Raw genomic sequence first — 26,794 nt, 5'->3', positions numbered from 1 at the left:
AAATCAGTAAATGTAGCTGCAGCTGTTATGTCCAAGCTGAGTAGAAGAGTGCCTGACTCAGAACAACTAACTGTGAGTTTACCAAGCCTGCATCTTTGATGAGAGCTGAACATCATGTGCTGGTCAGGAGAAAAGGCTTGATAATGTCTACCATTGCTAACTCAAAAATCTCCTTGGCACCTCCTTGGCAGGGCAAGGTCCCCAAATTGGAGGACCTGGCTTGTGCTAATTCCACCAGCAAGCATTCATTGCTGAACCAATAATGTTCACACTGGTTTGGCTACACTCATCAGATCGATGATGGCTGGAAACCGAAGAGCTTCCATATGGTGAAATGGCCACAAGGTCATGACGTCTTGGGTGTCCATACCTCTGCTACAAGGAAGCCTGTAGGTAAGACATGGCAGACGTCAACACTAGGACTCATCGAGCTAGGCCACAGTCACTAGTGGCTATGAACTCTGCAGGCTGACTATTTGAAAGGGCATTGGAAGAGGTGAACAGAAACAAAGCTCAGCTGATTGAGAAGAGGACCTGGAGAAAACAGAGGCTGGTGAATCATGTATCATCGTCTTCCTCTGAAGCTGAAGCAGATGCAGAAGACATTGTGATTCAGACCCACACCAAGCCATACTTAACACAGAGTTGACCGCTATGGTTAAAGGATAAATGACAGTCAAGCACCATAATACTTATTATAAGCTGTGATCGTGGATCTTTTGCATCCATTTGGGATGGGACTTTCCTTGAAATCTCAGTCAAAGGATGACATCTCAGACAGTGCAGCACTACCTCAGGCAACAGAGAGGCCAACTTTGTCAACTTTTGGCATCTTCAGTGGGTCAAACAGGGTTATCAGAAGTAGAGAGGGGGAATAGGTAATTCATCCCCTCAAGACTGCTCCACCTCATAATACAATCATGGCTGACCTCAACAGATGCAAGGTCGCTATATATTTAAAGGTCAACATCTCAAGAGTGTGCAACCCTCCCTAAGTCCAGGAGGTCTCACTCAGACCCTTCTCACTTAGTGACACATACCTTATACCATGTTCCGGTAGTTTCACTGTCAGGCCAGTCTAGCTGACTTAAAGGGAAAAACTAAAGGGAGCGCAGTTTTCTTTTTACAAGTACATTTGTAGGAAGCAGAATGCAATACTTTAAAGAGCAAACCTTAAACAACTAAATTCCCTGCAGCATTGCTCACAGACCATTCAAGGTATCTAGAACAGCTTCTCCTGCTTCTCACATTCTAATGAAAGAGAGGGAGAGAAAGGAGTACAAGGATTTGCTGACAGGATTAAATGAAGTAGAGATTGAAGGAGCTCATTGAGGGCATTACCATTGCTTTGCACCATCCAAGATGAAGCATTCGACAAACATCCACCCCCTCCTGTATGGATACCCAGTAGCAGCAGTGTGTACTCCTATAAGATGCACTGTAAAGAATCATTGAGACTGTTGAGACAGCACCTTCCAAACCCATAACCACTTCCATCTAGAAGGACAAGGGCAGAAGATATATGGGAAGACCATCACTTGCAAGATGCTCTGCAAGCCATTCACTGTCCTGACTTGGAAATATACTCCATTCTTTCAGTGTCACTGGGTCAACATCCCAGAATTCCTCCCAAAGGGCATTGTGGGTCAACTTCCGGCACATGGACTGTCGACTTTAACGAAGGCAGCCGACCACCACCTTCTCAAGGGGCAACCACGGATAGGAAATAAATCCCAGCCCAGCCAGCAACATCTACATGCCATGAATATTTTTTATAAAAAGCGCTGGCATAAAGCTATTGGCTATAATTGCATTTTTTTGTGCTGTATATTCTGTGAGATATAATGCTTCTCTGTCACTGAAATGCAAATAACTTACTTTTGTTACCTCTCGCCTCCATTGCAACCTCCCAAACCACCAGCCACTATTGCAGCTTCTCTTCCTTTCACCCTTCTTGCAGCATTCTCTTGTGGGTTGTAGGTATTCCAGCTGTGCTGGCATTTATTGCCCATCCCTCATTGCCCTTGGCAGGTGAGGGTGAGCTGCCTTCTTGAACCGCTGCAGTCCTTGGGCTACTCCCAATGTTGGGAAAGAAATTCCAGGATATTGACCCTGTGATACTGAGGGAATGGCAATATAATTCCAACTCAGGATAGTATGCAACTTGGGTGGGAGCATGTCTTTCTAGATGATGAGAGATTGTGGATTTTTTTTTCCAGAGCTCAAAATACATCGGGCAAATGTATCCCATCAAAACTGCCTGAGAAAATTCAAAAACTGAGGTGTCCAATGGGAGAACAGTTGCCTACAAATAGAGAGGATTGAATTGCTTTCCCAATCACGGGTTGGTTCACTCGAACATTTGCTGTTATTACTTTCTCATCGTGACAACACTGGCCCAAGTAGTGGCCTCGGCCCAGGTTGGCAGGGTCTGGTGGCACCTCCAGAGGTCTGTTTTGTACCAACCTCTCAACCAGGACCTGCCAGTCCCTGTTGGAGAATCATGGTGTCATCTTCCCCTTCTCTGGTTATCTTCAGAAAATATCATTGATCAAGCAAGATGGCTTCAGAATGCCATTGTGTATAGCAGCCGAGGTACCAGGGATGCAGGTCTATTAGTGGATATCTGGATTTGTTTCAGAAACCTCATGTAGTAAGATAAGGATTGAATTGGATGTGAGAGCTGCCACAGATGTGGGATAGGTAGGTAATGAGCCATATTCAGTAAGACATGGCATGAAATCTCAGTGCAAATCCCTCCAAAAATGTCATTGTAACTCGCACTTAACAAAATGAATGTACAATTCAGCCCATTGTATATCCCTTCCTAAAAGCTTTAATTAGTTAACAAGGGAACAGAAATTCAGAAAGCGAGTACAATGATGGAGGAGATTGCTGAATGAGGGCACAACATGGATATGGAGGGACTTAGTGACATTGATTTGGGTAAGTGATATTATTCTGTGGATGTATTTTCTAACCACACATTAGCTAGCTACTGGTGTGACGAATCAATCCTTCATTGTGTTAGCAGTCAGTAATATATCTCATTGCTGAGATGACGACCGACCCAATTCGGTGTCCAAGACTGAGGCTTTATCCCTAGCCATGATTTAAAATAGTAATTCCTTATTATTATCAATTCCTTCTCCCATAATCTCTGTTATTTTGACCTTGTCTGTTCCTAAGCCAGTTATTGTGTATCATAGATTTTCATTAAGATGAGAAGCTAGATGCTTCCACAAATATTGAAATATTGTGTCTAGTCTATTACGTCTGTGACCTACATCTGTCAAAGTTTATATATGTTCGTCCCTGTCTCAGTGTCTGTGTATCTGGGTATCTTGTTCATATCTCTAACTGTGTGTTTATGTGTGAATACTTGAGAATGTATGCTGTGTTTGTATATATGGGCCTGTATTATCTGTTTTGGTGCATGTATGTATGTGTGTGTGTTGTGTATATGTGCCCACCTGTATATGCATGCATCTGGAAATATATTTACACACACACACACACACACACACACACACACACACACACACACACACACACACACACACACACACGTGTATGTGTGTTGGGTTGTTGGTTTTGTTTGGAAGTATTCCCCTTTTAATTCCGGAAGTCGAGAAGAGAGCTCCTCCTGGTCTGGATTGAATTCGATAATCAAATGACTGTGGTTCAGACCAGGACAAAGGGTTGATGGTAATAGCTGTCAGTGACCATTGACATGCTGACAGTCAGTTTGAAATTCTGATGGTTATCATTTGTGATGAGACGATATATGTGCATTTAACCAATGCTTAGGACAGCGGCTCCTGAGAAAGATGGATAGGTGCTAGGAAAACTAGGGGCTGCAATCAGTGTATGAAAATGTATGTATGTATTAAGTATGTCTAAATTGTTTATCAAGTTATGTTGCATTTACTCCAAACATTTTCTAAATATATATTATCAATTTTAGCTGCTGGGAATGCCAACAGTTCTGATTATAATGGATGCAAAAGCAGAGCATTTGGAAATACTGTTATCATTTGGCCATGCTATTACCAACCAGAGTCAGCACAACTTCCTGAAAGGGAAATAATGCCTGACTAATTTGTTAGAATTATTTGAGCAAGTAACAAGCAGTATAGATAAAGGAGAGTCATTAGATGTAATATATTTGATTTTGAAAAGGTATTTAAAAAGGTACATAGAATGTTACAGCGTTATACAAGCCCTTTGGCCTTCAACGTTATGCCAACCTGCAAAATTAATCTGATGCCCATCTAACCTACACTGTTCCATTATTATCCATATGTAGGTCCAATGTCCATTTAAATGCCCTTATTGTCGGCAAGTCTACTTCTGTTACAGGCATGCCGTTCCACACACCTACTATTCTGAGTAATGCACATTAGGTAATGCACATAAAGCCACTAATTAAGGTAAAAACCCATGGTGTTAGAGGAAGTGTATTGGCATAGGTAGAGAATGGGCTAACTACTAGAAGACAGATTTGGAATAAGAGGAACATGTCTTGGATGGGAGCCTGTAACTAGTGGAGCATCAAAGGAATCAGTGCTGGGGCTACACTTATTTGTAATATATATATGATTTAGATGAAGGATGTGAGTGTACTGTCACTTGGTTTGCAGATGACACCAAAATAGGTGGGAAGACAAGTGGTGAGGATGCTACAGAAAGTGTACAGAGGATAAGCAAGTGATGAAGTGAGTAGGCAAGAACTTAGCTGTGGAATATAATGAAAACAATGTGACGTTAGATTAGATTTCGTACAGTGTGGGCCCTTTGGCCCAACAAGTCCACAGAGTAACCCACCCAGACCCATTCCCCATTTGCTAATGCACCTAACGCTATGGGCAATTTAGCGTGGCCAATCCACCTAACCTGGGCCTCCCACAGTCCAAAGATGTGCAGGTCAGGTGAATTGGCCGTACTAAATTGCCCATAGTGTTAGATGCATTAGTCAGAGGGAAATGGGACTGAGTGGCTTACTCTTCGGAGGGTCGGTGTGGACTTGTTGGGCCAAAGGGCCTGTTTTCGCACTGTAGGGAGTCTAATCTAATAAACTAATCTTTGGACTGTGGGAGGAAACCGGAGCACCCGGATAAAACCCATGCAGACATGTGGAGAATGTGCAAACTCCACACAGACAGACACCCGAGGCAGGGATCGAACCTGGTTACCTGATGCTGTGAGGCTGCAGTGCTAACCACTGAGCCACCGGGCTGCCCACGTTATGCTAATGTAATAACCTCTTCTTATATCAATAAGATTATAGGAAACTATATGTTATTTAATTGAGAAATGACTTCAGAAAGCTGAGCTCAGACACATTTGGTGTTCCTAGTGCATAAATCACAAAAAGCTAGCATCCAAGTTCAGCAGGTAATCGGGAAGGCAAATGAGATGTTGGCTTTTTTCCAAAGGGAATGGAGTGTAAAATTTGTCGTGTGGAAACCAGCAGCATTGCCCATTTGGAGATTGAACCCATGGCATTGACAGTATTAGCAGAAAAGACAGGGTAGATAAGGATAAGCTATTTGTACTGGTTGGGGTTTCTAGAACCATGGGCCTCAATCTAACAATTTGGGCCAGATTGTTCAGGAAATATGAAGCACTTCTAAACATGAAGGGTGGTAGATGTTTGGAGCTCTCGTCCACAAACACCAGCTGATACAGGATTAGCTGTTAGTCTTAATTCTGATAGGTGCATATTCATTAAGCAAAGGTATTAGGGATATGGGCCAAAGGCAGGTATTTGGGGTTTGGCTTCCGATGAGCCATGATCTTAATGAATGATAGCTGAACAGGCTGGAAGTGCAGAACAGGCCCATTCCTGTTTCCTAAAATAGACAAGTCTTGCTAAAACTATATAAGGCACTAATTAGATCACAACTAGAATATTGTTTTGGTCCCCTTACCTCAGGATGGATATATTGGTGTTGGAGGCAGTCCAGAGAAAGTTCACTACCAGGTATGGACTGACTCTCTTATGTGGAGAGGTTGAGTGAGTTGGGTTTCGAATAATGACAGATGATCTTATTGGAACATTAAGGATTCTTGGGAGATTTGACAGGGTAGAAATGGGGAGGTTGGTTCCCCTTGTGGAAGAGTCCAGAACCAGAGGACATAGTCTGTGGGTTCGGGGTTGTCCATTTAAGACAGGAATAGAAAGCTTCTCTGAAGCTGAAGCTTCTGAAACTGTGGAATTCTCTATCAAAGAGAGGTGTGGAAATTATGTCCTTAACTCTGTTCAAGGCTGAGGCAGATTTTTAACCCCATAATTCTCTCATTGATTATGTGGAAAACACAAGAAGGTGGAGGTGAGGATTATCAGCTCAGCCATGATCTCACAGAATGTCAGCGCAGACTTGATGAGCCAGATGGTCTACTTCTGCTCCAATGTTTTATAGTCTTAGAGCCTATGGTCAGCATCTGGCTTTTCCTCTCTGTCCCAACTCTCATGTTTATCCATTACTAATTTGCCTTAAAAGTTTCTATGCTATTTGCCTCAACTGTGCCTTGGTGTAGCAAGTTCTCACCATTCACTAGGCAGAGAAATGTCTCCTGAATTTCTCATTGGAATTAATAATTATTCATTTTTGGCTGGCGTCGCTGGCTGGGCTAGCATTTATTGCCATTCCTTGGTCCCCTGCAGAGGGTATTGGTGAGTTGCTTTCTTGATCTGTTGCAGTAAGTACATCCCACAATATTGTTAGTGAGAGTCTTCCAGGATCTTGACCCAGTGCCCCTGAAGTAACAGTGTTATATTTCCAGTTCAGGATGGTGAGTTGCTTGGAGGGTATCTTAAAGGTTCTTCTCGATGGAAGTGGTCATGGCTTTGGAAGGTGTTGTCAAAGGAGCTTTGGTGAACTGTTAACATTAAATTTATGATTCTTAGTTCTGGTTTTTCCCCACAATTGGAAACATGATCTATATTCCCACCATTTCTGAGCTTGTAAAGATGTTTATCAGTCTCCACTGTTGAAATGTAGAGAGGACCCATCCTGCTGCTCTCTTGCAGACAGCTGTCCCCTTTACTGGAGTATGTGAACTTCTATGTTGTTTTGTGTGAGAATGATGATGGAGCAGCCCTTTGTTCATTGATGTCTTCTCTTGTTCTAGGTAAACCTGTTCATCCTACTGTCGGTTGTCTGTGTCCTGCTGAACTTGGCTGGATTCGTTCTTTCATGCCAGAGCGCTCAGTTTGTGTCTGGCATCGTGGACTGTGAGCTGGTGAGTGTGACAGAGTTGATATTCTTATCGATTAGCAATAGAGTGGCGGTTGATGTTGATGATGACAGACTTTGCTAACAGAATCAGCTATTTGGAATTATGTGAATTGTTAAAGTTTACCTTTGAAGAACTAGAAGTTGCATTCGTAGTTAGCAATTGTGTGGTTCCTTCACCAATCATAGAACAAGCATAGAATTACATTGCACAGGAGATCATTCAGTCCATCTTGCCTGGGCTGCTGATTATGTTACACAGTAGCCTCCTCCGTCCTACATAAACATTTCAGCACATCCTTCCATTCTTTTATCTCTCACATGTTTAACTTTGAAAGAGTTATTCAATCTGTCCCACTCCCCAGCTTGTTTCCCATAGCTCCATATGTTCTGTTTGAAAATTACTTCCACTGCCCTCTCAGGCACTGCATTCCAGATTTCACAACTCATTGCATGAAAAATAATTCCCCGTTTTTGTATCAGTTATCTTAACTCTGTTCTTTGTTTACCAATGCTCCTGGAAGTCGACACAGTTCCATGTTTACACTACCAAAATTCAACATGATTTCAAATACATCTATTACAACACAAATACATCTAAAGGTGGGATGGTGGCACAGTGGCTCAATGGTTAGCATTGCTGCCTTACTGTGCCAGGGAGGGCTTATGCCTGAAACGTCGATTCTCCTTCTCCTTTGATGCTGCCTGACCTGCTGCGCTTTTCCAGCAACACATGTTTAAGCTCGGATCCCCAGCGTCTGCAGTCCTCACTTTCTCCCCTTAGGTGGCTGTATGGAGTTTGCACATTCTTCCCGTGTGTGTGTGAGTTTCCTCTGGGTGCTCCAGTTTCCTCCCACAGTTCGAAAATGTGGAATGACCATGTTAAATGGCCCATAGTATCCAGGGATATGTAGGTTAGATGATTTGGCCATGGGAAATGCAGGGTTGTGGGGATAATGGTGGGGGAGTGGGTCTGAGTGGGATGCTCTTCAGGGGATCAGTGTGGACTCAATGGGCTGAATGGTCTGCTTTCACACTGTCAGGATTTATGATTCTATTATATCTTCCCTTAAACTTTCAAAGAACACAAGGATCAATCCACATGAGTGCTGAACAAAAGGAGAGGGATTGAATGATTTTCTTTAGCAGGGTATTAAGCCATTTTGCTCACACCTTTCTACTTGTGTCATGTCATCCATTGATTCTAATTGAGAGTGGGTGGCATGTTTCATCTTGGGAAGTCCTACTGTAGTTAACACTGGCTTTCTGTGAAGGAGGTGATTAATCTATCTCCAGTTTTCTATTTGTAACTCCTACCTTTAAAGAATGTGACAAGCTTTGCATATTACAATACACTTTCATAATCTCACAATGTCCCAAGATGTTTCACCACCAAAGGAGGACATTTTGAAGTGTAGTGACTTTACACACAGCAAGATCCCACAAACAGCATTGTACAAAAGATCAAATAATCTGTTTATTTGTGATGTGGCTTAGCCCAAGTATTCATGGAGAACTGCCTTGCTCTCCTTTGAAGTAGTGCAATGGAACCTTTTGTTTGTGAGGGCAGAACTGGCCTTTCATTTATCTATTTCAAGATTAAAACAGAGGTTTGATGCCTGGTCCAAAGATTACATTTTATACTAAAATCAGCCCTCTTTAATTCTTTGCTGGTGTCACCGTCAAGCAATCCTTGACTTCTCACCAGGAGCATACCGTCACAGAATTACTTTTCCTTTTGAACAGAGTGTGATCTTGAGAGTGCTTGTTAATGACTCATCCATTCTTTTAGTAAGAGTACCAAACTAGAGCGAGCACTGCCTCTAACCATGTACTTTTAGATGCATAAGCTCAATGTGAGAGGCTTCATGACTCCTGCAAAAACTAAAAATATATCAAGTGTTTTTGAACGCCTGTCCCTGGGGAGGAAGAGAACAGGATTTGAACCCTGCTATACCTCACAAGGTTTTACTTGACATTACAACAACTTGCATTTATTGTATTTCCTTTGACATCTTAGAGCATTTCTATATATTTCACAGCTGCAGCATCAAATAACACTTGACACCTTAGCCACAAAATGTAATATTACGCCATATAGGGGAGGTGTTGGCTTAGTTGTAATCTAGAGCTGCAGGTCATGTTGTGGGTACCTGGGTTCGAATCCCACCATGGCAGATAGTAGAATTTGAATTCAGTAAAAAAATCTGGAATTAAGAATCTAATTATTGATTCACTTATGTCCAATTGGGAGGGAAACTTTCTTCCTTACCTGGTCTGGCCTACATGTGACTCCAGACCCACAACAAAGAGGTTGATGCTTAACTGCCCTCTAGCCAATTAGTGATGGGCAGTGAATGCTGACTCAGCCTCATCCTGTGAATGAGTGAAACAAAAAGTGACTAAAAATTTCTTCAGGAGGTTGGTTTTAGGGAGTAACAGAGAGTGAGGACATTTGTGGGATATTCCAGAGTTTATGGAGTCAGTCGGTGAAGCGACTTCAACCAGTGGCAGAGTGATTAAAATCCGGGATGAGAAAGAGACCAGAATTAGGGGAGCACAAAGATATTAAAGGGAAGTGCGATGGGATGAGATATAAAGAGCAAGTCCATTGACGAGCTTGCAGACAAGAAGTGAATTTTAAAGTGGAAGTACTATCAGATTGGGAACCTTTGTAAGCCAAAGGATTTGGAATCACAATGGGGGCATTGTTTTCTGGTTGACGTTTGTTTTGTCACGAATTGAATGCTGTAGGGAAATTAGTCAGTGCTGGAGAAACTCAGCAGGTCTGTCGACATCTGGAGAAAACATTCACTCTAGTTCCCTCTCCTGCGATGCTGCCAAACTTGATCAATTTCTTCAGCACTTCTAAAATTTCAGATCTTCAGCATCGCAGTATTTTGCTTTTGTTAAAATAGATCGGACAATGGCATTGCTGCTTCATGAATGGTCCCAGTTGACCTTTGAGGGAAATGTACCACCTGGTCTTTTCACCTTTGGGACTTCAGTTGGAGTCTTTCACAAGTAAATGCTCATTCCTTCCTCCTGCATAGGGAACAGTAAAAGTCACAATGAAATGTAGAGCATCCTACAAGCATTGTGCTTCACTGCACTCTGTCCTCACTGTAATCACAATGAAACCTAGGAATGCAGGCATTAATACCATCTGCTCCTCAGTCAGAGCCATCAAACTCTAGATATTTGACCTCCCGGTCACCTCTGGTGAACAACTGTTATCCCAAATCTCAGAGTGTGCTCACAGCTGTGTGTGTGTGTGTGTGTGTGTGTGTGTCCGTCCCACACCGTTGCTGATAGATCTGAGCACAGAATATAAATCTTCTCAACCTCACTAAATTCACCTCAGTTTAAAAGCTAGGTTCTGCATTGCAGACAAAGGATTTTTGAACAAAGTGCAGTATTTGAAATTTAAACTTAAAAAACATTCCTGTGGCAACTTACAGTATCTCTTTACATCACAGCCAATGACAGGATGGAGAGAAACACAGCAAGATCCCACTGACCACACCATCCCTAAATATTGATTTAGGGATAAATATTGTTTAGGAAATTAGGGAGAGCTCAGTCACTCTTCCTTAAACTAATAGATATTGTGCAGGACTCTTGGACAAACTCTTTTCCTTATTTTTCTTTGAAATAAGGACCGTGGATTATTTAACATTCAACTTAGTATTTAATTTATCAGCCCCAGTAACTCCTTTACAGACATCTTGCCTGTACCAATGAATAAATTCTGAGTTTGAGGAGAAGTATGAAATGAGTCTCCTGTAGTTATCAGGAAATGAAAAATAGTTAGTCAGACATTCAGCTTAATATAATCAGTGTAGAGTTGTTTTTAAAGGTCCTTACACGGGGATTCCATACAAAGTATCAATTCCCTTATAGGTTAGTGGTCATTTGTCAATTTGTTTTGATTTTAATAATGGGCGGCACAGTGGCACAGTGGATAGCACTGCTGCCTCAAGCGACACTCTGTGTGGAGTTTGCACATTCGCCCTGTGTCTGCGTGGGTTTCCTCCGGGTGCTCCGGTTTCCTCCCACAATCCAAAAATGTGCAGGTTAGGTGAATTGGCCATTCTCAATTGCCCATAGTGTTAGGTGAAGGGGTAAATGTAGGGTAATAGGTCTGGGTGAGTTGCGTTTCGGCAGGTTGGTGTGAACTTGTTGGGCCGAAGGGCCTGTTTCCATAAGTAGTCTAGTAATCTAGTCTTAACTAAGGTTGTTGTTCATATCACTTTGCCACTTTTAAGATCCAGTAAGAATCTATGAAGCTACAGAAGTGGAACTTAAGAAATACTTTGCAGAATTAAGAGATTGTGGCACAGGTGAAAGCCTTCCACACCTTTTATAATTGTATGTCATTCTGTGAGATCATCCGATGTACTTTTATACATATCGAAGCTTGTTAAGTTTTTGTGAACGAAAATCTATTGACCTCCAATTTAAAGTTAACAATTAATTCTGAATCAGTTGCCATTTGTCAAGGAGAGTTCCAAAACTTCTATCACCATTTATGTGTGACAAGTTTCTGAATTTCATTCCTAAAAGACCATAATACATAGGAGCAGAATTAGGCCATTTGGCCCGTTGAGACTGCTCTGCCATTTGATCGTGGCTGATATGTCCCTCAACCCCATTCTCCTACCTTCTCCCCATAACCCTTGATCCCTTTACTCATGAAGAACCAATCTATCTCTGTCTTAAATATACTCTCTGACTTGGCCTCTACAGCCTTCCACAGCAATGAGTTCCAAACAATAACCAGCCTCTGGCTGAAGAGATTCTTCCTCATATCGGTTCTCAAGGGTCGTTCCTTCACTCTGAGGCTGTGCCCACAGGTCTTAGTCTCTCCTACTAGTGGAAACATCTTCTCCATTTCCATTCTATCCAGGCCTCTCAGTATTCTGGAAATTTCAATGGGATTCACCCATATCCTTCTAGACTCCATCAAGTACAGACCCATAGTCCTCAACTGCTCCTCATAAGATGAACCCTTTATCCCTGGAATCATTCTTGTAAACCTCCTCAAAACTCCTTCCAACACCACCACATCCTTCCTAATATATAGGGCCCTAAAGCATTCACAGTGTTCCAAATGAGGTCTGACCAAAGCCTTTTACAGCCTCAGAAATACCTTCCTGTTCTTGTATTCCAGCTCTCTTGAAATGAAAGCTAACATTGCATTTGCTTTCCCAACTGCCATCTGAACCTGCATGTTAACCTTAAGAGAATCCTGAGCTAGAACTCCTAAGTTCCTTTGTCCTTCAGATTTCTGAAGCCTTTTCTCCATTTAGAAAGTAGACTTGGCTCTATTCTTCCTACCAAAGTGCATACCCTCACACTTTCCCACATTATATTCCATCTGCCATTTCTTTGCCTACTGTCCTAGCCTGACCAAGTCTTTCTGCAGCCTCCCCACTTCCTCAAGTGGGACTACCTGCCCCTCCATCTATCTTTCTGTCTTCTGAAAATTTAACAACAGTGCCCTCAGTTCCTTCACCAAGATTATTCATGTTAATGTTAATACAGGTTGTTCTGCTATAATGCATGTTTCGTCGATGCAAATTTGCTGTAATGAGATTGACGAATAGGGGACTGTTTTTAATGTGTGAACTTTTAACACATGTTGGCTATAGCACGATTGCATCGCCAACACTTTAAGTGCTGTTCGTATTGCATAATTCTTCCAGAGTCGCACAAGAATGATGACTATTGCGCTACAAAAGAAATGACTGTAGTTGTCAGACCCAATATTGACTTCTGTTGAACTCCACTAATTATTGGCTGCCATCCTGAAAGAGACCCCTTTATGCCCACTCTCTGCCTTCTGCCAATCAGCCAATCCTCGACCCATGCCAATACCATGTCCTAACACCATCTTAGTTAAGAGCTTCCTATGTGGCACCTTGTCAAAGACCTTCTGGAAATCCGAATAGATCATGTCTTCTGGCTCTTCTTTGTCTAAGTTGCTTGCTACCTCCTCAAAGAATTCCAACAGATTTGTCAGGCTTGACTTCCCCTTGAGAAAGCCATGCTAACTCAGCCCTATTTTATCATACACTTCCTTGTACTCTGCAATCTCATCCATTCCCAATGGACTTGAAATTCTTACCAGTGACCAAGGTCAGGCTAACTTGTAGTGGTTCTGTTCGCCGAGCTGGAAGTTTTTGTTGCAAACGTTTCGTCCCCTGGCTAGGAGACATCACCAGTGCTCTGGAGCCTCCTGCGAAGTGCTTCTTTGATGTTTCTTCCGGCATTTATAGTGGTCTGTCCTTGCCGCTTCCGGGTGTCAGTTTCTTTCCCCAGTACCTTCTCCTTAGTGATGACCAATGCATTCACCTGACACTCTTGAAGATCTAGTATGCTGCTGGTGTCTTCCCCTCTGAAGACTGATGCCAAAATACTGGTTCAGTTCCTCCACCGTTTCTTTGTTTCCCATTACTACTTCTCCAGCCTCATTTTACAGTGGTCCAATGTCCATTCATGCCTCTCTTATGTTTATATATCTAAAAACATTCTTGCAATTTTCTTCAATAATACTAGCTAGCTTACCCTCATATTTATTCCCCTCTGTTACTGGTCTTGCAGTTATCCTTTGCTTGCTTCTAAAGACTTCTCTATTCTCTGGCTTCCTGTTAATCTTCACCATGTTTTAATCTGTTCTTTTGCTTTCATATTGTCTTGACCTCTTTGACAGCCATGGTTACCTTATTCTCCCCTTAGTATGTTTCTTCTTTCTTGGGATGAATTTCTGCTGTGCTCACAGAATTATTCCCTGAAATTTCTGCCATTGCTATTCCACCATTTTCCATGCTAGGCCTCCCTTCCAATCTACTCTGGCCAGCTCCACACTTATATGAGAGAGTTTACTCAATTTTAATACCGTTACATATTATTCAAACTTCAGGATAAATTCTATCATATTATGGTCACTTCCCTCTAGGGGTTCCTTCCCCTTCACTTCCCTAATCACATATGCCTCATTACACATCACCAAATCCAGAGTTGCCTATTTCCTAGCGGGCTGTACCACAAGCTGCTCCCAAAAAAAGTGCAGACATCTCATAGACACTCCACGAATGCCTTTCCTTGGGATCCGAACTATCAAACTGATTTTCCCAGTCCAACTAGATATTGAAGACCCCCCAATTATTGTTAATAGCACCTTTCTTAAATGCTTTTTCTATTTCTTAATTTATTTTCTTCCCTACATCCTGACCACTGCTAGGAGGCCTGTACACACCTCCCGTTAGGTTCATTTTTGCTTTGCAGTTCCTCGACTCTATCCACATAGTTTCTACACCTTCCAAGTCTATATCACTTCTTGCTGCTGCTTTAATTTCATTTCTTACTGACAAGGCAGCCTTACCCACCCCTGTCCATCTACCTGCACTTTCAGTATTCCTGGGATGTTTGGTTTCCAGCCTGGATCCCCTTGTAGCCACATCTCTGCGATGCTCTCAACATTGTACCTGTTAATTTCATTAACCTTGTTTCATTTGCTGCATGCACCTAAGTACAATACACTCTGTCTTGCAGTGACTGCTCCTTCTTTGGAGTTGTGCCTGAAGTTAGATTCCTGACGCTTTCCACACTGCCTGTCCTATTATTTGTTCGGGAAATCTTAAGAAGTTCTGAGCTCTCTTCACCCTTTTAACATTAGAGTCATAGGGATGTACAGCATGGAAACAGATCTTTTGGTCCAACCCATCCATGCCGAACAGATATCCCAACCCAATCTAGTCCCACCTGCCAGCACCCGGCCCATATCCCTCCAAACCCTTCCTGTTCATATACCCATCCAAATGCCTCTTAAATGTTGCAATTGTACCAGCCTCCACCATATCCTCTGGCAGCTCATTCCATACACGTACCACCCTCTGTGTGAAAAAGTTGCCCCTTAGGTCTCTCATATCCTTCCCCTCTCACCCTAAACCTATGCCCTCTAGTTCTGGACTCCCCCACCCCAGGGAAAAGACTTTGTCTATTTATCCTATCCATGCCCTTCATAATTTTGTAAACCTCTATAAGGTCACCCCTCAGCCTCCAACGCTCCAGCGAAAACAGCCCCAGCCTGTTCAGTCTCTCCTACAGCTCAAATCCTCCAACCATGGCAACATCATTGTAAATCTTTTCTGAACCCTTTCAAGCTTCACAACATCTTTCCGATAGGAAGGAGACCAGAATTGCACGCAATATTCCAACAGTGGCTTAACCAATGTCCCGTACAGCCGCAACATGACCTCCCAACTCCTGTACTCAATACTCTGACCAATAAAGGAAAGCATACCAAATGCCTTCTTCACTATCCTATCGACCTGCGACTCCACTTTCAAGGAGCTATGAACCTGCACTCCAAGGTCTCTTTGTTCAGCAACACTCCCTAGGACCATCATTAAGTTTATAAGTCCTGCTAAGATTTGCTTTTGCAAAATGCAGCACCTCGCATTTATCTGTTTAGATTAGATTACTAACAGTGTGGAAAAAGGCCCTTCAGCCCAACAAGTCCACACCGACCCGCTGAAGCGCAACCCACCCATACCCCTTACCTAACACTACTGGCAATTTAGCATGGTCAATTCACCTGACCAGCTGAATTAAACTCCATCTGCTACTTCTCAGCCCATTGGCCCATCTGGTCAAAATCCTGTTGTAATCTGAAGTAACCATCTTTGCTGTCCACTACATCTCCAATTTTGGTGACATCGGCAAACTTACTAACTGTACCTCTTATGCTCGCATCAAAATCATTTATGTAAATGACAAAAAGTAGAGGACCCAGCACTGATCCTTCTCCATAATTTTCCATGCAACTGAAAGGTCTGGCACTACATTTTAGAATTAGTGCTACGATCCCCAGCCAGTAGAAATAGCTTTTCTCTATTATACATTCTGCAAATTTCGCACAAACCTTGATCAAATTATCACTCAACTTTCTAAATTCCAGTGAATATGACACATCCAAATACTGTGTAACACTCCTTGGAATATAACACTTGGAGCCCAGGTATCATTCTAATACATCTACACAACACCCACTCTAAACCAAGTACTGTTTTCGTGGGAAAGCAAAAAGAAATGGGGGAAAAGAGACAGTAGCGTGGTATTAATGTTATTGAACACAGGTTCAAATTCACCACAACAGTTGTAGGAATTTCAATTGAACGAGTAAATCTGCAATTTTAAACTCATCTCATTAATGATGACTGTGACGGATATTGTCATAAAACCCCATCTGGTTCATCAGTGTCCTTTGGGGAAGAAAATCTGCCATCCTTACCTGGTCTGGTTACATGTGACTTCAGATGCATGGTAATATGGCTGAGTCTTAACTGCCTGCTGAAATGGACCTAGCAAAGCCATTCAGTTCAAGGGCAATTAGGGATGGGCTAAAAAATACAGGTCTTGTCAGTGATGCCTACAAACACTGAAAGAATAAAGAAAGCATTGGGTAACTCTTTCAGGGATCCGATGCAGACATGAAGGGCCGTACTTCTGCCCTCTGTCATTCTGTGATTGTAGTTGACAAAATATTTGCAAAAAATGTTTTCTGATTCTTCTGGGATCTTGGTCAAAATCTATTTAATCAGTGCAAAGAGTAATTTAAACCCTTCAGGAACTGGGACTTGACTTAAACGATGATCTTGGGATGCAGAATTGTAAGAGACAACAGTAAGAAGGTCAGAAAGCATCCAACAGTATAATGAATAATCCTTCATGGGAGACGTACGTGTCAAAACCTTTATCAAAATTGATGAAAGCAATATAATTGGATTTTTCTGAGCTGTATAATGTTCTGTATTGTCATTAAAGACAAAATCTTCTCCAGAAGAAAATCAGAGATGCTTCTCTCTGATGCATTCATTTCGCCAACGCATAGGTAATAAATAATGCGTGTGCATAATTTTACATTGACATTATGTTAAATGGTGTAATTTCACATAAGGTATGCTGAGTAGATATAAAATGGAAAAAAATATACTTGCGAATGAGAAATAGAATACACTGTGAAAAATGATGGACATTATGTGTGCACATACACAGATCAAGATATCTGCACACACGCGCGCACACACACACACGCATTTCAAATTGCCCACACATTGTGACAGTGGGCCATCTTGTGATAAGCCCCATTAAGAAAATGCGTATTTACTCTCAAATATCTTGAGGTATAGTTCATGGTGCAGTGAGGACCACAGGATGTCTGAGACTTCTGTAAATGACTGAAAAACAAAGAGAGGAATGATAGTGAAGGAAAAGGAACACATTTGAATCAAATTGGGCACAGAAAGAAGGGAAAAGAGGGATGGAAAGATTGAAACAGCAACAAAAACAGAAAAAGTAACATGTAAGATATTAGGAGTTTATTTTTTATACATTCATGAAGAATCATTCACTTTTTGCAGGGATAATCACTTTCTGAGCTAGGGAATAGACATTACTTAACAATAACCATTGAATAAGGAGGCCATGAGACCAGTTGTCTTTGTGCTGGCTCTCTGCAAGAGCAACTGGCCGAGTATCACACTGTCTTGCCTTTCTTGTAAAATTTTCCTTTTCAGAAAGCGATTCAAGCCCTCGATTGAACCCACCATCAGCACATCCTCAGGCAGTAAATGCCAGATCCTAACCACTCACTGCATAAATCTGTTCTTCCTTGTGTGGCTATTCCTTTTTCCAGTCACCTTGCATTTGTGTTCTTTAGTTCTCATTCCTTCCATCAGTCTCTGTCCAAACTCTCCATGAGTTTGTACATCTAGATAAACCTCTTCTTAATCGTCTCCAATGAGAAAAGTCATTGTTCTCCAATCTTCGTGTGTAGCAGAAGTTCTGCTTGGGACCAATTTCATGAATCTTTTCTGCATCCTCTGTAATGGTTTCACATCTCTCCTAAAGTTGGTGGCCAGAACATCATGTAATACTCCAGCTAAAGGCAAAATGGTGTTTGATACAGGTTTAACATAACTTCTTGTTCTTATTGTATGCTTCTATTAGTAACATCTTGCAAATAAAGTTGTATGCTTTATTAACTACTCTCTCCACTTGTCCGGCTGCTTTTAATGATTTATGTGCATATACAACTGGGTTACTGTGCTCATCTAACTAATTTATTTTGCATGGTGTCTCTGTACTCTCCCTATGAAAATGAACCACTTCACGCTTCTCTCTCTCTCAAATTTCATCTGCCATTTTTCCACCCATTCCACCATGTTGTCTATGACATTTTGAAGTTCTATACTATACTTCGATCAGCTCACAGTATGTCCATTTGGAAGATTCCTAGAATTCCTAATGTGGAAACAGGCCCTTCAGCCCAACAAGTCCACACCGACCCTCCCCCCCACCCACCCCCCCAACCACTGCCAGAAAAGCATCCCACCCAGACCCATTCCCTATTACTCTACATTTACCCCTGACTAATGCACCTAACCTACACATCCTTGAGCACTGTGGGCAACTTAGGATGGTTAATTCACCTAACCTGTACGTCTTTGGACTGTGGGAGGAACTGGGGAAACCCATGCAGACACAGGGAGAGTGTGCAAGCTCCACACACACAGTCGCCCGAGGCTGGAATTGAATCAAACCCAGGTCCCGTGAAGCAGCGATGCTAACCATGTCCGGCCCTAAATTGGAGTAAATCAAGCAGCAAGTTCTAGATATTCGCAAACCACGTTATATCTCAAAATGTCATTGTAAAGGATCATTCAGCCTGTCCTTATTTTGCTGACTCTTCTAAAGTGCAGTTATGCTTATTATTAGCATTAATAACAGCTCTCTTCGCTGACATTTTATTACTGTTCCAGTAAGATGTGTGTCTCAATGGGGAATATATTGATGGACATTGGAACAGGAGTAGGCCATTCAGCCCCTGAGCCTGTTCTGCCCTTCAGTGAGATTATGGGTGATCTGTGGCCTAATTCCATTTGCCTGCCTCTGGCATTACTTCTGCATTACAAAAATTTATCTATCTTGGATTTAAACTTAACAATTTAAGTTGGGAGTTGTCTTAATGCTTGAAGGAATGCGATGGTCATATCCTTCAATCATCTCGATACTGGATCATTGAAGGAGCAGCAGGCACTGTTACAGTTTTTAAACGTGCATCTGTTTTTAATTAAATTGGAGTTACACAATGCTGGGAAACTTTGTGTTTGTGCTGTGCACCTGCTTGGGCCAAAGACAGGTAACTTGAAGAATCATTCTGTCCTCAATCCTTCCCCATACTGCATCTGTGGTCCATGGTTCACACACGGCATGTGTGTATTTAGGTCAGCTTTCCCTCATCTCAGTTAAACTTAATGGCTAAACATCTTCTGGCTGCATGTGAGTAGGTCTGCAGCATACATATCCCAACAATATGGCAAGTGGGTACTTTCAACCCTGCATTCTTTGGACATAACCCGCAGTGCCTGTGTGAAATGGCTAATGTTCAGATCAGTTCTTTTGTTCCTGCTGTGTTAAATTGAAAGAAAGAAAGAATTATCTTTGCACTTGCATTATCATATGCTCTGTTTTTAGCCTCAGGCCATCCCAACATAATTGGCAGCTGATGAAGCTGTTGTCCTGTCACTATTGGAGGGAAATCAGGCATGCAACTTGCACATAGCAGACTCCCACAAATAACAATGTGACAGCCGAGTAAGTTATTACTTTTTCTAATGCTGTTGGTTGAAGGGTAAATGCAGGCAGAGATACCAGGGAGGTCTCCTCTGTCCTCCTTGAAAATAGCACCATGGGATCTGTCCCGCCCAAGTGAGAGGCCAGGCAAACCTTCCAGTTGATATCACATCCAAAAAAAAAAGCACCTCTGAAAGTGTGACATTCCTTCAGCCCTGCATGCCAGTAAGAATTAGCCGAGGATTTCAAAGGGTAGTCTCTGGAGTGGAGTTTGAACCAACAACCACAAGTGACTGTGGCAAGGAAGGGAAGGTAGTGTGAGAGAATCTTAGATGACAAGAGATGTGGAACATCTAGTCAAGACGAAGCAGGGAGCTCACTTCAGGTTGAGGTCGTAAGGATCACAGGGCTGAAAATGTGTTGCTGGAAAAGCGCAGCAGGTCAGGCAGCATCCAAGGAACAGGAAATCCGACGTTTTGGGCATAAGACCTGATGAAGGGCTTATGCCTGAAATGTAGAATTTCCTGTTCCTTGGATGCTGCCTGACCTGCTGTGCTTTTCCAGCAACACATTTTCAGCAGGATCATACAGGGCTCTAGAATGTTATAAGGTAACCAGGAAGGAACTGAAGAATGGAGTTAGGAGAACTAGAAAAAGCCTTGGCAGGTAGGATGGCCAGAGTGAGGGCAGGGCAGATTAGCGATAGTGGAAAGAGCTTGTGCCTGGAGTCGGAAGAGGTAAGGGGTTTCCTTAATGAACACTTTGATTCAGTATTCACTGGTGAGATGGACCTTGTCATTTGTGAGGACAGTGTGAAGCAGGCTGATATGCTATAACAGGTTGATGTTAAGGAGGAGGATGTGCTGGAAATTTTGAAAAACATTAAGTTAGATAAGTCCCCTGGGCCAGATGGGATATACCCTAGGTTATTACAGGAAGCGAGGGAAGAAATTGCTGCACCTTTGGCAATGATCTTTGTGTCCTCACAGTCCGTTTGGAGGGTGACTAATGTTATTCCCTTGTTCAAGAAAGGGAATAGGATAATCCTCAGAATTACAGACCAGTCAGGAAGAATGTGGAAGCTTTAGAGAGGGTACAGAGGAGATTTACCAGGGTGCTGCCTGGAGTGGAGAGCATGTTTTATGAAGAAAGGTTGAGGGAGCTAAGGCTTTTCTCATTGGATCAAAGAAGAATGAGAGGTGACCTGATAAAAGTGTATAAGACATTGAGAGGCATAGATCGAGTGGATAACTAGAGACTTTTCCCAGGGTAGAAATGGCTGCCACAAGGGGGCATAATTTTAAGGTGATTAGAGGAAGGTTGTGGGAGAGATATCAGCGATAGGTTCTTTATGCAGAGAGCAGTGGTAGTAGAGTCAGATATATTAGGAACATTTAAACGATTCTTGGATAGGCGCATGGATGATAGTTTGATCTTAGAGTAGGGTAAAAGGTCAGCACAACACCAGGAGCCGAAGGGCCTGTACTGTGCTGTACTGTTCAATGTTCTAATCCTGACACTGATTCCCAATTCATGCTATTAGACGGTCCTGGGTAGAGTCTGCCTTAGCTCACTTGACAAAGGATTGTTCATTACAGTTGGGAGAGCAAGTTCTTTTTTTATATGTTCAGCCACAGGGAGTGGGCATCACTTGCTGAGCTAGCATTTAGTGTCCTTTCTCAATTTCCTTGCAGAAGGTGGTGCCTTCTTGAACCGCTGCAGTCCATGTGTTGTAGGAATACCCTCCATGCTATTAGGGAAGGAGTTCCAAAATTTTGATTCAGCGACAATAAAGGAATGGTGATGCAGGTTCATGTCAGGATGGTGAGTGACTTGGAAGAAACCTTTGGAGATGGTGGTGTTCCCATGTATCTGTAGCTCTTGTCCTTCTAGATGTTCGAGGTAGCTGTTAGAGGATACTGTTGGGGAGCCTTGCTGAGATGCTATAGTGCATCCTGTGGATGATGCAAACTGTTACCAGAGTGTGATTGTGATGGAGGGGAGTGATGATTGATGTGGTGCCAGGCCGTTTTGTCCTGGATGGTGCTGAGTCTCTTGAGCAGTGCTTCCCAGACTTTCCACCATTTTGTGATCCGCTTTGAGGTTTGAAGATTGCTGTGTCCCCAGGGCAATGAGAATGGGGTGTAGTGGTTTGGATTATTTAAGTAAAAGATGCAACAATGTTTTCAGGACAAGAATCAAAGATGCACCAGTTAGACTATCCGAAAGTAAGAGTGCTTCACACTGCTAGCACTTGACGGGAACTCCATAGCAGACACTGCTGCAACCCGCCATTTCTGTGCCCACCGTGAATTTGTAGCTGTTCTTGTGGCAGATACTCGCTGTCAGCGGACCTTATGTGATTGATCTTTAGTGACCTCCACTATACCATTTAGCAGTTGTAGGTTAATTGCTGCAGGTTTCTCTAGTCAGCGAGAACAGTTTGATTTACCAGAAAGTAATTAAGAGAATTGTACAACAAATAGAAAGGTCCATTTGACTTATTGTGTTTGCACCAGCTTTTTCAAAAAGGCTATTGTATTAACACGGTGGCTCAGTGGTTAGCACTGCTGCCTCACGGCACCAGGCACCTGGGTTCAATTCCAGCCTCGGGTGACTGTCTGCGTGGGTTTCCTCTGGGTGCTCTGGTTTCCTCCTCCAATCCAAAGATGTGAGGTTAGGGTGAATTGGCCAGGCTAAATTGCTCATAGCATCAGGTGCATTAGTTAGAAGGGAATGAGTCTGGGTGGGTTACTTTTTGGAGGGTCAGTGTGGACTGATTGGGCTGAAAGGCCTGTTTCCACACTGTAGGGGATCTAATCTAATCCAATCTAATTAACCCCATTTCCCCTGCTCTTTCTCCATAACCTCGCAAGTACTTTCCTCTTTTTATGTATTCGTCCCCAATACATGGTGGAGGGTGGTGTAGGGAGAAAGCAGGGAGTTCAGGATTAATTAGATACTGGTGCTACATAGGTGGCACAGACATGATGAGCTTAGTACTGTATGCTGCTTCTCCTGTGCTGTGTATTACCACCATGCATTAAACCCAATAGATAACATACATAGTGTATTAGACAATATCTCTCAAAGCTGACACTCACATTGCAGCATTTTGTAGAGTAGATGAGTTGATGTGATAGTGTCTCCGGCAGCGTGGAAGGTTACCTTGTAAAACGATTCTTCAATGTACCCCAGAAATGATCACTGTGTAAATACCACCACTTCTTACTGTAGGCTGTTCCCTCTAATGCTGGCTGTAATGAACTAAACTGCTCGGCCATGCACACTAGAAATGGTCCCAACATCAGGCAACCTATTGGAAAGTAAGGAGCCATTCAGCAGGTACAAATCCCAGCGCTGCTGTTTTGAACAAGAGACTGTTAATTCTTGAACTGTGCTCAGGTGATGAGCATTAACTGTGGTTTCACTGTGCTCCTGTAAATTGGAGCAGATTCAAACAGGAGCATTGGGTTCGTAGATGTCTGCCTGTAATGTTGCTATCTGTAAATAAAAGCTTTGAATGTCTAAAAAGAATAGACTCCAGTTTTATCTCCTATAGCGAAAAATGGAAAGCTCCTCCCATTAGCATGGCTAGTGTTTATCTCGAAACTAACTTTACTAAATAAAAAATAAAAAAACAAATTATCTGGTTAATATCTATGCCCACATTGGTGCTCACAGCAACAGGGATTATGCTTTGAAAGTACTTGTTTGGCTGGAAAGTTGGGGTGTCCTGAAGTTGGGAAAGACATTACAGCAGGTGGCACAGTGGCTCAACGGTTGGCACTGCTGTCTCACAGTTCGATTCCAGCCTCCATCAACTTCTGTGTGGAGTTTACACATTCTCCTCCTGTCTGAGTGGGTTTCCTCTGGGTGCTCCAGTTTCCTCCCTTAGTCCAAAGATGTGCAGGCTAGGCAGATTGGCCATGCTAAATTGCCCGTAGTGTCCAGGGATGGGTGGGTTGGCCATGGGGATTGCGGGGATGGGGTAGTGGGTGGGTCTGGGTGGGATGTTCTTTGCAGAGTCGATGTGGACCTGATGGGCTGAATGGCCTGCTTCCACACTATAGGCATTCTATGATTCTCAATCCTTTTTTCATTGCTTTGAGGGTTGTAAGATCTCCTAGCCTCCTGGAGGTCCCCACCCTCTATTCTTTTTAATTTTTACCTTGGAGCGAAATACATATCTGCATCCTGCAAACCTGCTGCTCACCCACAGGTGGCAGGAATGGTAGCTTCCACTAGTTTCATACACTGACTACAATCACAGCGAAATGGTCATTCTTAAAAACACTAAAACAGAAATCGTTGCATTTTATCTGTTGCTTAATTCAAAGCGTATGAGCAAATGGTAAATTTGATTTTCAAAACGAAATCATTCTTGGAACACGAGTGCCACTGGCAAAATCAGTATATATTTCCCATCATCATTGCCCTTGAGAAGCTGATGATGAGGAGTCATTTACAAGTGATTGGTTTGTTAGTTAAGAGTTAACCACATTGCTGCATGCAGATTTTCAATCTAGTAAGTGTAGTAGATCTCCTCCACTGACAGGCAGTAGACAAGTAGATGGGTTTTTAAAACAATCTAATGGTTTTGTGATTATAACCAACAAGATGAGAATTTTACTTGTCATTTCATTGCATTAAAATTCCCACAGCTGCTGTGGTGGGATTTGAACTTTCATCACTAGATTATTAATCCAACTCTCTTGATCACTGTGACATTACCGCAGCACTGCTATCCAGAAGCTGAAAATTGTATTTCTTTTTCTAATCAATCAATACGATTGAAGACATAGTGTCAAATGGTGCTATGGCAATGCACTGGTGCACATATGATGGGCCAAATAGCCTCTTTCTGCACCGTAACGATTAGGTGATTTTTGGCACTGATCTGATAGCACCGGCTGAAAAGAATGGATCAGTGGGTAGCGCTCCTGCCTTTGAATCGGAGGGTTTTGGGTGTACAGCTCCTCCAGGGAGTGGAATGCAGCACCCAGCCTGATATTGCAGGTACAGTACAACACATGCACTGCACACTCGGACTGAGACGGTGGGGATACCCTTGAATGAAAACAAGGGATCGTGTGGCACAGGTTTGAACAAGAACTGGGAGTTTCCCTTGGTGTTCTGACCGGTGTCTAGCCCATGCAACATCAATTAAAGGAACTTACTATGCTACAATAATGATTACAAGACGTACTTCATTGGGTTGTAAGACACTTTGGGAAGTCCTGAAGGTGCTATGGAAATGCAAATATTTTTCTTAAGGAGTATCAGATTGTCTGGAAATAATGACAAGTCTGCACTGTGGTGATGACAGTGGATAGTTAGATCTGTGCAGATATAACCATTAGAGATGCCTGTAGTGTGGCCTGTCCCCTCAGTACTATTCCCAGAATTCTGTGCTGTGAGTTGAGTTTTGCTGACTCTCGTTCTCTCATTCTGTTTTCCTTTCTTCTCTTTCTGTGTCACGTGCGCTCCCTCCTGATGACAGGGGTTTTCATTCTCTCGGATCTGTCGACTCTGCATTTGCTCTGTGTCTGGGTAATCCCCGCACTCGGCTCAGAGCAGAGTATAAAAGAGGCAACCGGCCAGCCACTGATCACCAGACGGGGCCTTGGAGGGGAACTGAGCTGGAGCAGCCATGTCGGAGAAGGCGAGTCGTACCACCCCCAAGTCCGAGCGCAAGGAGCTGCAGCCCAGGCCCCTCGAAGGGTCGATGAGCAACTACAGGGTGTGCATCTTCGAGCAGGAGAACTTCCAGGGCCGCTGTAAGGAATTCTCCGGCGAGTGCATGAATTTGTGCGACAGTGGCTTCGAGCGTGTGGGCTCGATTCGCATTGACTGCGGGCCCTGGGTGTTCTATGAGCAGGCCCGATTCTGCGGGGAGATGTTTGTCCTGGAGAGGGGTGAGTATCCTCGCTGGGACTCATGGTCGAACAGCCAGAGGAGCGAGTACATCATGTCCTTCAGGCCCGTCCTGGTGGACTCGGAGCAGCACAAGATCTGCCTGTACGAGATGGCAGAGTTCAAGGGCCGCAAGATGGAGATCGTCGACAATGACGTGCCCAGCCTGTACTCCTACGGTTTCACCAACCGAGTTGGCAGCGCCAGTGTGGTCTGCGGAACCTGGGTGGGCTATCAGTACCCGGGCTACCGTGGCTACCAGTATGTGTTCGAGAAGAATGACTACAGGCACTGGAACCAGTGGGGCGGCCGCAAACCAGAGATTCAGTCCATCCGCCGAATCCGCGACGGGCAGTGGCACAAGGTTGGCTGCTTTGTCTAGGCACCCAAGACGAGCCCAATCCCTTCACGGAGTGACGTCAGCTCAGTCAGTGAGTGAGTGAGTGCGGTGAGGCAGACACTACTTAAATAAAAACAAGCGCCAGGCATTGCAAACGATGCAGTGCAGTGCAGTGGGGCTTTACATTCTGTCAATGAATTGAAACAGGGAACGTTGAAATGCTGGAGAAAAATAAACTCACTTTAAATGAAAGAGAAATGTTTTTGTCCTGTTCTCGTGTGTTGCTTCACAGTTCTTTCTGCGTGGACATAGTTCAGCAGGTACATGCGTGGTCATACATACATCGGGCAAATCAGGGCATCTAGGGCCGTCTCTCCTAGGAGTCTGCAGAATGGCGCAACTTATTTAAATCAGGGGTCACAAGTTAAAGGATAGTCTTAGTGCTTTTCATGACATCGGGACGTTCTGAGAGCACTTCACAGTCAATGAAATAGTTATGAAGTGGGGTCATAGTTGTAACAGAGGAAGGACGGCAGCCAATCAGCACACAGCAATGTCCCACAAACAGCAAGACAGTTTGGGCAGGTTTGGCAAGGTCAGCACTTGTTGCTTTTAATGATGTCAGTCGAGTGATAAATATTGGCCAGAACAGCTG

General features: G+C 43.2%; 2 protein-coding genes across 4 annotated transcripts in view; both read left to right on the top strand.

The window, feature by feature from the left end:
* fam189a2 (family with sequence similarity 189 member A2) overlaps positions 1-26,794 on the top strand; it is a 123,907-nt gene that overhangs the window by 58,968 nt on the left and 38,145 nt on the right. For all 3 annotated transcript variants that reach the window (XM_060839727.1, XM_060839709.1, XM_060839718.1), the window contains exon 3: positions 7,138-7,248. In XM_060839727.1, coding sequence (XP_060695710.1) covers positions 7,138-7,248 — 111 coding nt within the window. The remainder of the gene's footprint in view (positions 1-7,137; positions 7,249-26,794) is intronic.
* LOC132829699 (beta-crystallin B1-like) lies at positions 25,537-26,181 on the top strand. The gene has a single exon (XM_060847061.1). The coding sequence runs from the start codon at positions 25,537-25,539 to the stop codon at positions 26,179-26,181; it is 645 nt and encodes a 214-aa protein (XP_060703044.1).

Source organism: Hemiscyllium ocellatum, chromosome 2, assembly GCF_020745735.1.
Source record: "Hemiscyllium ocellatum isolate sHemOce1 chromosome 2, sHemOce1.pat.X.cur, whole genome shotgun sequence".
NCBI classification, from domain to species: Eukaryota; Metazoa; Chordata; class Chondrichthyes; order Orectolobiformes; family Hemiscylliidae; genus Hemiscyllium; species Hemiscyllium ocellatum.
This window is presented reverse-complemented; position numbering and strand designations above follow the sequence as displayed.

Excerpts from the sequence above, each read along its gene's own strand:
- LOC132829699 (XM_060847061.1), top strand. The coding sequence starts at position 25,537 with ATGTCGGAGAAGGCGAGTCGTACCACCCCCAAGTCCGAGCGCAAGGAG.